At 38.4% G+C, this 13,212-nt stretch overlaps 1 protein-coding gene across 7 annotated transcripts in view; it reads left to right on the forward strand.

Annotated features, from left to right (window-relative positions):
* LOC124158843 (helicase domino) overlaps window positions 1-13,212 on the forward strand; it is a 126,197-nt gene that overhangs the window by 91,524 nt on the left and 21,461 nt on the right. For 6 of the 7 annotated variants that reach the window (XM_046534211.1, XM_046534209.1, XM_046534212.1 and 3 more), the window contains 2 exons: window positions 3,273-3,305; window positions 8,478-8,767. In XM_046534211.1, the coding sequence (XP_046390167.1) occupies window positions 3,273-3,305; window positions 8,478-8,767 (323 nt within the window). The remainder of the gene's footprint in view (window positions 1-3,272; window positions 3,306-8,477; window positions 8,768-13,212) is intronic. The other variant, XM_046534214.1, reaches the window with a different exon arrangement.

A 13,212-nucleotide genomic window follows, 5' to 3' on the forward strand; every position in this document is an offset into this window, starting at 1 on the left:
TAATTTCCTCTTTTTTTATCTAGTCCACAATTCCATTTTACATTCTTCTCACTCACTCCTTTATTTATTTTACCCAAAAATAAATAAACTTCTTGGGTCTTATGGCTTGTGTATTAAGAAATGTTTTGTGACCCCTGCTTGTTACTTCATGTTTAGGAATTTTTTATGAGCATGTTGTCTCTTCTTTGAGGAATTTGACTTTAGAATATTTAAGGTTAGGACCTCAATATCATGCCATTTTGTGGCTAATATAGATTGCATAGTTGGAGGGGCGGGTAGGAGGTCAGGTGTCCTGGCACTTCGCCATCTCCTCAACCATTGTCATTCTAATCACACTTTTATCCTGCCTGCTACTGCAGACAAGAGCACCAAATTTACAGTATGAATGCTCATCCACCCCACCTTATTCCAGTCCAACCTTAGGGAGTTACTAATTGCAAAGTGATGGATGGCTCCTTGAAGGGGATTCGTTATAGTTACGGTGGGGAGCCGTGACCAATATACACTTGCTGGAATGCTCTTAAGCTGTGAAGCATTATTTAGTCACACAAATTGTTTAGGGCTTAGCCGGATTGATAATCTGTTTCCTGAAAATCACTGAAGTTAAGCTCTGCTCGGACTGGACTAAGTTTCAATGCGCGACCATTGATACCTTAACCTTGACGCTCTTGTCGGAAATGGTGGAGGTAGGACAAAGATGTGATTGGAATGGCAATAGATAAATGGAGGCCGAAGTGTCAGGGTACCAGATGAAAGCACACCAACCATGCAATTTAACCTAGCGACGAAAACGTCATAATTTTGTAGTCAGAACCTTTAATTTAAATGTCTGTAAATGGGTAAAACAGAGGTTTGTTAATTGGAGGTTTTATTGTGTGCTTTCCAAAGTTTTTTTTTAGTTTTTCAAATTAGCCCATCATGATCATTATTAAAGTTGTCTGCCATTAAATTATAAACCTAGTATAAAACATTACCCTTGTTAATTTAGTGTAATAAACCTTAAGTGATAAACAATTTGTAAATATCTCATTCTGCATTGTTATTTCAGCCACCATGGATGGTGATAATTTTTAATTAAGAAAATTGTTTATATTGAACATGATTTAGCCCTTGCATGCAGAAGTTATTTTTATGGCATAGAAGGCATTTTTATGGCTTCGTTATTTGGTGAACAATCTCAGCTTGCTTGCATCATGTTAGCATCCCAGGCTCATTTTTAAGTTGCTAACTGCATGGCTCTACCAAAGAAATATTGTAAAATTCCTTTCATACAAAGTTGTGAAATTGTCTTTTCATCACTTCACTGCTTCATACCAATGGAGCTCTTAAGACTTCATTTCGTTTGATGCTGTTAAACCTCTCCAAGATGTCTGATTCTGTAAGAAGTGGTTGCTTGGAGGGGTGGTGGCATTATAGGGGCTTTTATGATAAATAAAAAAATTATGAAATTAGGGCATTAAAATTTATTTTATCTTATGATGATTTCATATTCAATTATTTTAGACCGCAATACAAAAAGCATGGATAATACATAATTTTGCCAAGGCAAACTGCTCTCTGCAAACTTTTTAAATGTAAAATAATGGGGTTGCCACATCACTACAAAATTTTACCAATTCAAATGAGGCCAAGCTTAAGTCAGTTTTCATAATAGTCATCAAATATTACATACATCATGTTTACCCTTATGTTCTTCGTGAATTCAGTTGAGTTTTGCAATTTAATGAGCTAGAAAGTGCAGAAGATGTGCACTGTTGGATATCATTAGACTTGTGTGCTTGCTTCAAAAAATTTTATGACTATGCCATCTGGGCATATTTCTTGCAGTGTTTGGCACACTTTTTTATTATTCCATACTAATGATGTCCACAGTTTTAATTTGTTAATTATGATTAGAAATTGGATTCCAAGAAAGTTCAAAGGTTATATATATCTCGTATACTTTCTTGTACTGAGTATATTTTGGGAGATACATAACCATGCCACCAGCAGACTAGATGCCATGGAGTGGACTAGTTTTCGATGTTTGAGGCACCCACCTCTAATTATCATTTATTATTTCACCCATGTGGTAGGTGAAGTAAAGTTACCTTAGCTTTGAGGCACCTTCAGCATTGAGGTGATTAGGCAGCAGATTGCATCTTGGTCGCTTAAATTTAATTTTAGGAAAATTTCTGTCAAGAAATAATGACTCACACATCACATGACATCAGGGAGACAGCTAAGTGACACCTTGTATTTTTCCCTCATGAATGTCTCCGATATAAGATTGAGGCCACAGAATGCAGAGAATGGTAATGAGTGGAGAGGAGGGTGCACTTGAAGATGAGACCTACCCAGTGCAAGGTCGGAGAAAAGTTAATTTCAAATAATTCATTGGGAAAGCACTCCATCTTTCTTGATGTTATTATAGTACACATATTAGTTGGAAACAAATTAAATTTTCACTTGCTCTGATGATATGTGCTGAGGTAATTAAGATGTGGACTATATGGTGATATAACTTGATGCATTATATTAGGTGGTTTACTTGGTAACCTAACTAAAATCATTAATAACTTATTTACAAATTTCATTTGGTAGATACTTAAATGTGGTATTAATTATGCATTAAGAAGGAAACGCTTGAGTGAGAATGGGAACAGGGAATCGAGATCTGATGCTAGGAACTGAACCAGGATCAAAATGGACAGATGAATGGGACTGAGCAAGTTATCCTTGACTTTTCAAATTGAGAATGTTCTTGAGTATTCTTCATACAACACTTCTGAAGTCTGAAATTCGTGCGTAGGTTTCCGCGGCGTTGTTCACGATGACTGCTAATTTTCGGGTTCTCCAGCCGCGTCTGTCGTTTATGGTCTGTCGTTTATGGTTGACCTGAAGACGGAAGCAGGATGGCTCCCGAAACTGTTGTCAACCATAAACGACAGACGCGGCTGGAGAACCCGAAAATTAGCAGTCACTTCTGAAGTCTGGTGAATGATGAAAGGAATTTTGCAGGAATACTAACTTCCTTGTTATTATCCATTTTGTGTTGGTATGTCTGTGAAAATATTTCAGCGACTAGCTAATTGCATATATGGCTCCTCTCCTGAATTTATAGTGTGCCATTTTTTATTTGAGAGTGAAGTGAAGTTGTTTTCATGTTGTGTTGTTTGGTTGGTTGTGAATTGTTGTGTCTTTGTAACTAATATCTTGTTCCCTCCCAATGCCTTCTTCATCTTTTCTAATCGGATCTGCTTGCTTGGGAAAACAACCGTTTTCGTGCACAGCTGTTATCATGAAGACGATGTACAATACTTCAGGTAACCTGCTTTAGAACTAAATTATTGAGAGCTTTGTGTATGTTTATGTATTGCTGTGGCTGATATGACTTGTTGATATCGCTGGCTTCACTCATTGCTGTCCATTCGGAAATTTCATCCCTTTAGGGGTGCCCCTAAAGCCTGAATCACACGATCATTTTTTTTCGTCGCGAAAGTGATCACTATCGAAATCACTTTTCCCGTCGCGAAAAGCAATCGCTCTTGTGATCATTTTTCTGAATCACACGGTCACTCCCGCCGTCGCTTTTCGCATCATTTCCAATATCACAGCTCGTTGTCATAGGACCCACATAACAAAATTATATAGCGTGTTTGTTTATTTATGTCGTTCCCACAATTGTCAAACATTGCGCTGCAATCGCTCCATAGGGGAATGCGTTCCGATTGGCTGATATGGGGTTTTAGTGACGGTTTTAGCGACGGAAAAAGCGACCGGACGAGTGATGAAAAATAGCGATGGGAATCCACATCGCGATCGCGAAAAACAATTGCCGCCGACGATCATTTTGCGCAGTGCTCGCGATAGTGATCACTTTCGCGACGAAAAAAAATGATCGTGTGATTCAGGCTTAAGTTAAGATGTTTGAAGGTTTTTCTCAACTTCATCATCTTGCCATATTGGTATGAACATTACAGTATTAGGTATCTTTTGCCTGTTGGCTAAATGGATAATGATGCTCCCTTTCATGATTATGCATTTCTTAAGTATACAAAACTTTCTGTGGAAAGTGTTTTTGTGATTTTCGGTGGATAATTTTGTGCATATACCTTTTTAAGATATTTCCTCAATACTCAGTTTCATTTAGTTGAAGTATGTTTAGGATTATCAATTAGGTGGTCCAATGAAGTGAAAGTCTTGGTATGGTGGATAACACCGATCGGAATATCATTGTATTCTTTTCATCTGTGGCTCATGCTATGTGGTGTACTAAAGAGCAGAGGTGGTTCATTGAAACTACATGTAATATAATAATGTAATTTTGATTCTTTTTTGATTCGTATTGAAAAAACAATTTTCTCTAGTATTTAATATTTTATAACTAAGGTGCAAAAGTAAAGAGAAGAGTGTAATTATTTTTATACACATTCAAAATCAAAATACAAAAAGTACCTTTAAAAGATTACATTAGTTTTGATTAAGCAGTTAAATGTTATTTATAGTAGTAATTCGTATTTTAATATGTTAAATGCAATGAAAATATGTTTTGACGACCTCTGCTAATGAGTGTACAGTAAAACTTTGATTTTACGCAGTTGGAGGGACCGAAATATGGGCACTGTGTAAAATCAAAGTGTGTAAAATCAAGAGTTGGTATTGAGGAGGAGTATAGTTTTCAGGATAACACTAGCTCATTATTGCTCGGAAAATTAAGCCTAATAATCTTATTTACTCAAAAGCAACACCAAAGATGACGTGTTACCTTAAGAGAAACAACTTTGCATTCCTGAACAGTGTTTCCCATGGTTGAACAAAATGGTTGAAATGCCAGCATTTCTGGCACTAAGATTACTTCTGTTACCCAGGAGAAATTTCGGAATGGTGATACTAAATGGTCGCAGAGAAGCTAATTTTCCAAAATATTCTCATTAAAAGCAGTTTTCAGGATATCCGTGTAACCACCAGCAGACAAACAAAGATTGGAGATTGAAGAAATGAGATACCTGAGGATAGTCATCCAAATTAACCCCATTAACAGGGAGCAAAATTTTGCTAATACATCACTAAGGCTTTACACCCTGTGGGCCTGGGTTCAAGTCCTGGCAGTAGCAGAGACTTATCAGAGATGGCCCTATCCCTACTTGAGTCTAATATGGAGGGCACTTCCAGTGCACCACTCTGTCCATCAGATGGGAAGTTAAGTCCTGGTCCCTTTTGAGCTTATCATTACAACCTGGCTAATGCCAACGTAGGGTTCCTAGCCCCCCAGCCCTTACTTCATGGCGCTAATGACCCCAGTTGTTGGTTACCTCCAAATAGCATACCATAGATAATACGGAGCACACAGGACCCGGGATATTCGGAAATTCAGATTTTTCCGGTGCTTAGATCACTTTTTTTAAGTGAGCTATTAAAATGACCGCGCAACTGCCGTCATGCCGCCCGTGATGAATAAAAAATGACTAATAGTCCTGAAAAATTTTCCTTCTTTATAATTTATACGCATTAAAAAAGCATTTCCCCATGAAATTTTAGCATAAGTAGATTGACTCTTCCGGGAATAGCTTCTCTGTCGGCATTCTTCCGCGAATTCAGCGCCGGGACCTTCGACTCACAAGCCGTGTGACTCAGCTTCACGTAATATTTTGCTTCCCCATATCTGATAACAACACCGGACACTTTTTGTATTTCGATTTAATGGTTCTAAGCCATTCCTGAGTTTAAAGGGACTGCCTCATCACTCACGTCTTGAATTTGACTTCAACGATTACATGACGATTGACGACGCGAGTTATTCTCCGAGGGCATTAACTCCCGTTCCGTTAAAACGCTTGCCACCTAGCGGAGTTAAGCTAATAGCTATTCAAGTTCCAACCATGTTTAACTTAAACCGTCTGACAATGAGATACAAGTTGAGTCGGTTCTGATAAGCGCGCAGCGCAAGCAATTTTTCCTCGCCTCCATTTGTCCCGCAGATGTGGGATTAGCCTGGGAATGAGACAATGCATACTGCTTTTACCATCGTGTTGAATCACCATCGACTTACGTCCATACTAGAAGTACGACTATCTTTTTTGGATCACCTTGGAAGCCAAAATTTTGGCACGGGAGTATTTTTAACGACTCGTTTCGCCGTTATATTTCGCTGGGGCGACGGAAAACATAGCGTTGGCAAAATTCTAGAAAGCCTTGCGTTGGAGATAGATATTTTGTAGCTCATAATTCTGGATATAAACAGCATCGATCAATAAGTCGAATAATAAACGAAAGGTGATAATGTTAATATCTCCAGCGATCATGTCTTAATCAAAAGTAGTTACGCATACACGGCGATTGCCGTGTGTTTTAGGTTTCGATATCCTTCCACGGCGAATTTGAACTAAGAGCGACATTCGCGTTCGTAATGGAGCCTGAAATATTACTGAGAGGGCTCACGGGGAAGCAATAATTAGATTCGCGATGTATTTAGTTTCACGCTCAACAGCGCGATGTCATTTCAACCGTTCCTGTATTCATTTTTGCAACTCATTGAGACGAAATAATAACCTAACTGCATATTGCTCTAGTCGGATTTTCAAAACAAGCCGAAAGACAACTGCGTAAAATCAAGATTAGCGACCTCTTAGGGGCTGGGGTTATGCTGCGCAAAATCGAAAAACTGCGTAAAATCAAGAAAAGATGTAAAATCGAAGTTTCACCATTGCAATTCCCTATGCTTTCCGGCCGGACTTGAGTGCCGCTGCGTAAAAACGAGACTTGATGTAAAATCGAAGTGCGTAAAATCGAAGTTTTACTGTATATGAAAAGGCTAGTTAGTATGCATGCTTACCAGATAAATTAACATGTGGAAGAGCATTATCTTTAAGAGAATTATTTTTAAGATGCGAGGAAATAGTAATAATAAAAATATTTTAAAAGTTCACTAGTGTTATGCTGCGGGTACTATGTCTTGGTATATATGCTGTTGAACCCACTCATAATGAACCCACTTTTAACTGAGTGAAAGGTATTCCCCATAAAGAAAGCTTTTTTTCCCCAGTTAAAAAATAACTATCCCTAACTCCACCATCTACCCATCCATGTTTGTTAGTCTTTGGCGCTTTTCTTCTGCATCTTTCACTGTGTTACCTTAGTTTGTGGATATAGTCATGTGATATTGATCACTGTGGAGGGGGGAAGAAGAAAGTGTTTTGTTTGATTACAAAATTTAAAAATTTCAAGGACATAGATGATAAGATGAAAAAGATTGATGTCTTAAAAAAGCATGAGAATTCACTCAGGCAAATTTTAAAAAATTAAGGAGAAATTGAAAAATCTAGTAAGAGTGTGACTTTTGGAGACGGTTAAAAGAATCCACGGTTAAATACTCCATCTCAGAATTATTTCAGGCTTTGATGTTGTAATCTAGCTACCTTATACAAGAATTGCCACGAGAAAAAATTCCCCTGGACCGGATTTCTCCCTCGCGTTGCCATCCTTGATGCCAGGCCTCGAGGGCCTAACACCCAGTACCATGAGCCTCGGTATAATTGCCATGTGAATTAAAGAACCTGGATAGCGTAGTGGTCTGCGCAGTGGCCCGGAAAGCCAAAGGTCGTTGTTTCGATTTCCGTTCCAGGGGAATTTTTTCTCGTGGCAATTCTTGTATATTTCACCGCCGTTCACGCGGCAGGGTTTGAAATATTACACCTAGACTACCTTATTTTTGCAGAAATAGAAATTAGTGGCAACTCATTAATGGCTTTAAGGAAAATATTTGAATGTTAAAATTTTTCTTTCAAAGGTGTTCCAGCTCCTTCAATAGAAATATATATCTTACGCTAAGCATACCTTTAGGCCATAACGGTTTAATACTAAATACTCTGCGATCACTGCATCTAGGAACAATTTCGTCGTGCAATTTAGGAACAATGTATTCATGAGTGCGATTTTTGTGGCATTTTTGAGAATATATTTCATGGATTTTTCTAAGCTTGTTTTGAAAAGAATTTTTGTTGTAACACCCAATAGTTGTAAGTTGTATAGTCATAAATCTTGGTGTACTTGATTATCACTCATCAAAACATTGACCCAAGGAATACTGATCGAATAATTGGCTGGTTTAGTTGTTATTATTATTATGCATTTCTCTGATTTTGTGGGACACTAATTGTATGGCTTAAATTATATCCACTCTTTCACATAGTGATTAGACTCAAATGTTAGTTAGGATTAGGGGGGTAGAGCTCACACTAGACTAAGCCAAAGGTGTGTAAATGTCACACTTTCTGGGTAGTGCCCCCTTCCCTGGGAAACCTCGTGCTCCAAAAATTTTGTTTCGGAAACTGAAGGCCTCCCCTGAGATTTCAATGCAGGATCCTTCGATCAGTGGCCCAAAATGCCCACTGGCCAAAATGACTGGGTCATCAAGCTCCCCCAACACACATTTAATTCTTGGAACGTAATTATTTCCTCACCCCTCCAACTGAGTTATTGTTGTTGTCGTTTGTCAGGGGTGGCAGGGGCAGCTACTGTGGGCAAGGGGCTGACGCCCAGCCAGCTGCAGTACCTGAGGCAGCAATCGCAGACGTTGGTTCGCAGCCAGCGTCAGCAGCAGCCACAAGGGGGCAGGGTGGCAAGTGGTGGTGCCACCACGTCGCAGCAACAGCAAGCCGTGAGTGGTGTGCTGACTGGTGCTGGAGTGCAGAAGGTGGCGAGCGCTGCTGCCTCTGCTGGGCTGGTGGGCAGTGGCAGTGCCGTGACTGCTGTTCATATGGCACAGGCACAACGGGCTCAAGTGCAGGTAAAAATACAGTGTGCTCTGCATTCTGCACCTGTGTGTTTGCTCCTGGGAATTACAATAAGGATTGGAAAAAAACGGCAAGGATTAGTATCTATGGATATGAATGTTTGGGATGTTAGTTTTGTACCTCGTAAGTCTGTACTTGTGACTTTCTACCTACTTCAAACCAAAGGAGTAACTAAAGAATTTGTAAGTACTTTTGAGTACGACTTTTTAATTTCTTTGGCAATTGGATATTAGTAAATGCTTCATAAGGAGCAAGTCACTTATAATGACCTCATTTAATTGATGCATGTGATGACTCAGAAAGGTTTGGAGTGATGAATACTATCTCTTTATGCGTGTGAGTGAAATATCTTCAAATTGGATTTTGACCAATAGGGAAGTTGCATGAGTTGTCGATTGCTCTAAAAACTATTTTGAATAAGTAAAATGGATATATTAGCTCGCAAAAATACTGTAAATTATTCCATTCAACATCAAAAGAAATAAAAAAATTGCATGTAAAATTGAGAAAAATTTCTCTGAGCCGACAACTGCGCGAAGACACCCGAGCATTGCCGAGGCCAGGAGTGACGTCATTGTTGATTTTTTTCTTTACTAGAACGCACAGCAAACATTTAGACAAACGAAATATATGGCTGATTTAAAAAAAACAGTTGTTTTCCCATGCGTTTGAATCGACAACAAAATATCAGTAGAGGCAACCCGCATTAGTTACGCTCAAAAACCTCCCGAAGCCATTTTCTGGCAGGTGCCTAAACAAATGTAGGGAGTTGGGAAATACGCCGAGTGCATGCTGTAAAATTTGTTTTGAGGGAGTATTTAGCCGCTCATCGTCGCTTTATTTTGTTCTGTTATTCTTGGGCAAGTTTTCCTATTGCTGTTGTGCCACGATTATTACTTGGAATATTAATAATGCGACATCGGGATGATGAAGTACAGTGAGTCCTCGTTTAACGTCACTTACCGTTCCTGAAAAATGTGACGATAAACGAAATGACGTTAATCGAAGCACATTATCCCATAAGAAACAATGTAAAAAGTGAATATCGGGTCCTGGACCTCACAATTCCTACGTGAAAAAATTTTAGCGTATCATATTTGGGCCATTTTTTACGATGGGAATGCCAAACTATGGCATAAATACGAGTCCCTGTCTTCATCGACGGCAATACCAGCAGCGACGTACATCCTTCTCCATTTTTGTATCTTCCCGCATTTGTTTTTTCGGCTTCACTATGGTGGTCACCCGTTCGAGCGTCGCCTGGGCATCATCATCGCTGAAACATCGTCGTAGTTACAGGAACCAAGGTTATTGAGAACACGGCGAAAAAGTGACGACAAATACTCCGAGTTCTACACGGAAAAATTCCTAGAAATCACTTTTCAGGTTCCAGAAAACCGTTATGTCAAGTAAAATTTGCTAAAACTTTACTTGACATTTACGCACTTAACATTTGCGCGCCTACCTAAGAATTCATTTTGCAGAAAATTAGCTATAAACGTAATCGAAATTGACAATAAACACACCGTTTTACACTTCGTTTAGACTGACTGTATTACCGCCCACAAAACAATACGCCCACAATGCCCGCCGCTTCGCCTTTTTTCTCGCGCGAAATTTAAAAGACCTGACCAGACCTGACGTTATCGCGAAGCGAAGGGACGATAAACGAATCACGGTCGTAAAATTTTCGTGACGTTATCGCGAAATGACGTTAAACGGGGTGACGTAGAACGAGGACTCACTGTACTAGCGTTTCACTTCTTATGTTATATTTATCAGAAAAATGGATGATAAAGTTGCTGCTCATTCGAATAGTACACCTGAAATTAATCTACATCTACATAATACCCCGCAATGTGCCTAAAAGGCATGTGGCATGGGGTGTTAGGACACCAGCGTCTTTTTAGGACACCTAAAATTGATGCCACGACCCTCATGGAATTTGTTAAGATAATTTATTGCTATATGTCAGCTGCAAATCAAAATGTAAAATAAACTTGTAATACTGGAGGACAACGATTGTAAGCTGTGCTGTTGACATCAGAGTAAGCTGTGCTGTTGAATTTGGCAACGCCGTGTTAGCGGAGAAGGTAGTCCTATCCGTCCTACGGTACGAATTCACAGAAAAACAGTACGCACACAATTCACATGTGAGATCGCGAATCGTTTCCGCTGCCAACACACACACACAAGCTACAACGTATTTCAATAATTCAGGAAAAATCTGCGAACGATATAGAAGTTCACATCATTAAAAATAATGGGAAATAGGCAATGTTATGAAGATAACTATTATTTATTCAATGAATTATCCCACATAAACGGCACAGGTGACTTTTCTCACTGTTATTCGTTGATATGTTGGTTAACTAGAAAAACTAACTTAACACAGAGCTTTGATATTGATAGCTTGATCGTGATATGTCATATCTACGGAGGTGAACACGCCACTGTCTATTTTTACATTACTGTCAGACATTTATCGATAGCGTAATATCTCTGTTTACGATTTAGTCACAATGGAACACTGATAATTTCAGCGCTTGACTGATATTTTACAACCTTGTCGAACTTTGTGCATCACAATCACTGGCACTGTGATTATCAGCAGTATATTAATGGGAGTTCTCACGTTGAATGGCATTATTTTGGCTCAAAAGGTTTTCGTAGAATTCTCCAAGCAGCAAGCAAAAGTTGTATTCACCTTTTAATGCAAGCACAGGCAGTCCTATATGACGAATTTTCCGGTACCTACGAAGAAATAGATGAAGTTATTGTATATAAAAGCATAGTGGACATAAGAAAACATCAATTGTTTTAATTACATAAATGAATGAGGTTCCATCGATAACACCAACTTAAAATCAACGTATCCACCTTCAATGGCCTTGGCTCAGACTACTACAATGATGTTATTCAGGTATTATAAAATGTTTGGTTTCACTGCTCCAGTTTTATATTTTATGCGCTTACTCAGATATTAATATTTTGTAAATACCACAAAAATATGAGGGCTTTGATCCTATATCGTCTGATATTTTGCTTTAAATTTAAAACAACCGACACATCTTACAAACGAAGCTCTCACAACTGCTGGCAACTATTACAAACAATCACAACAAATGCTTCGTGTGATGTTTAGGCACCTTTGACGTCATCGAGGCTTCGTCAGCAGTGGCTTGAGGGTGAGGGAGTTTTTGGTGCACTTTAAAATTCGTTATATTTATCATTGAATATCTCGCGAAGGAAAACTCAGATTTACGTGTGGTTTTCTTTTTTGAATTTAGAAAATAATTTTCGGTTCGCCTGTGAAACAAAAAATTCATTTAAGTTCCCCATTTGTTTTCAGTATTGATTCTATTTTATTGTTGTTCGCTTCTAACCTCAAGAACCAGAGAATCCGAGAACTAATGAACTGAATCTAAATTTCTATTTATTAAAATTTGTTTTATATGTTATTTTTGTAATTTTATGCATGTTAATTTAATGGATAATCACAGTATTATATATTAATGTTTAGGATTGATAATCTGGAATTTTGCCCTATAAGTTCTTCATTTTCTATCACATTATTATAAGTACATATTTCACTCCATGGGACAGTGTTTAATCAAAGCATAGTCATTGATGTAAATTAAGGGATACAACCTTGGGCAGGTACTTTTTCCAATATTATTGTGTGGTGCATGGAGATAGCCATTTTTTAATGAACCAATAATAATGCTGTCAGAGTTCTGAAGCCAAACTAGTTAGGGGGCCTTCACAGTTAGGCGTTGCGTTGACGCCGCGGCTAGCGAGGCAATCAGAGCCCGTCTTTGAGAGTTGATGACGTCACTTCTCCAGCTCGCTGCGTCGTCGCAGAAAAACTGAACCTGTCGGATTTTCTCTACGTCAAGGCGGCAGTACGCCGACGATTTCGAATTGGTGTTTGTTTCTGGGTATACAAATATGCAAGATTAACTCTAATGGGAGTGGCAAATGCTATTCATTTCATTATTTACTATTATTTTGAAGTGTTCAGCTTAGATATTTCGTATCTTTCCTAAACATAAGACAAATGTTAACCCTAAATTAGATTGCAATCACTGAGGAGCATAGATTAGCGTAACTCATACCCGTAAATGGTATCAAAAGCTAAATACAGCGTGAGAGGTGCTTTTTGGTAGCTAAGGTAGTTAAAATTCCATTTTATATCCAATAATTGTGCCCTCATGATCTACTCAGTTAGAGCTATTTAGATAACATGACTATGACAATCTGTTTGAACAATAGATATCATTAATAAATATTCCTGATAACATTCCACGTTACTCATGTTCATTGAGTGCATGTAATTAGCTATTTTTCGAATATTCCGAGTTAGGAAATAAAATTTAAAGGTCATAATAGTGCATAGGCAAGGGCCATCACTACATGCATTATTATCGACTTTATG

Source organism: Ischnura elegans, chromosome 5 (genome assembly GCF_921293095.1).
Source record: "Ischnura elegans chromosome 5, ioIscEleg1.1, whole genome shotgun sequence".
Taxonomy (NCBI): domain Eukaryota; kingdom Metazoa; phylum Arthropoda; class Insecta; order Odonata; family Coenagrionidae; genus Ischnura; species Ischnura elegans.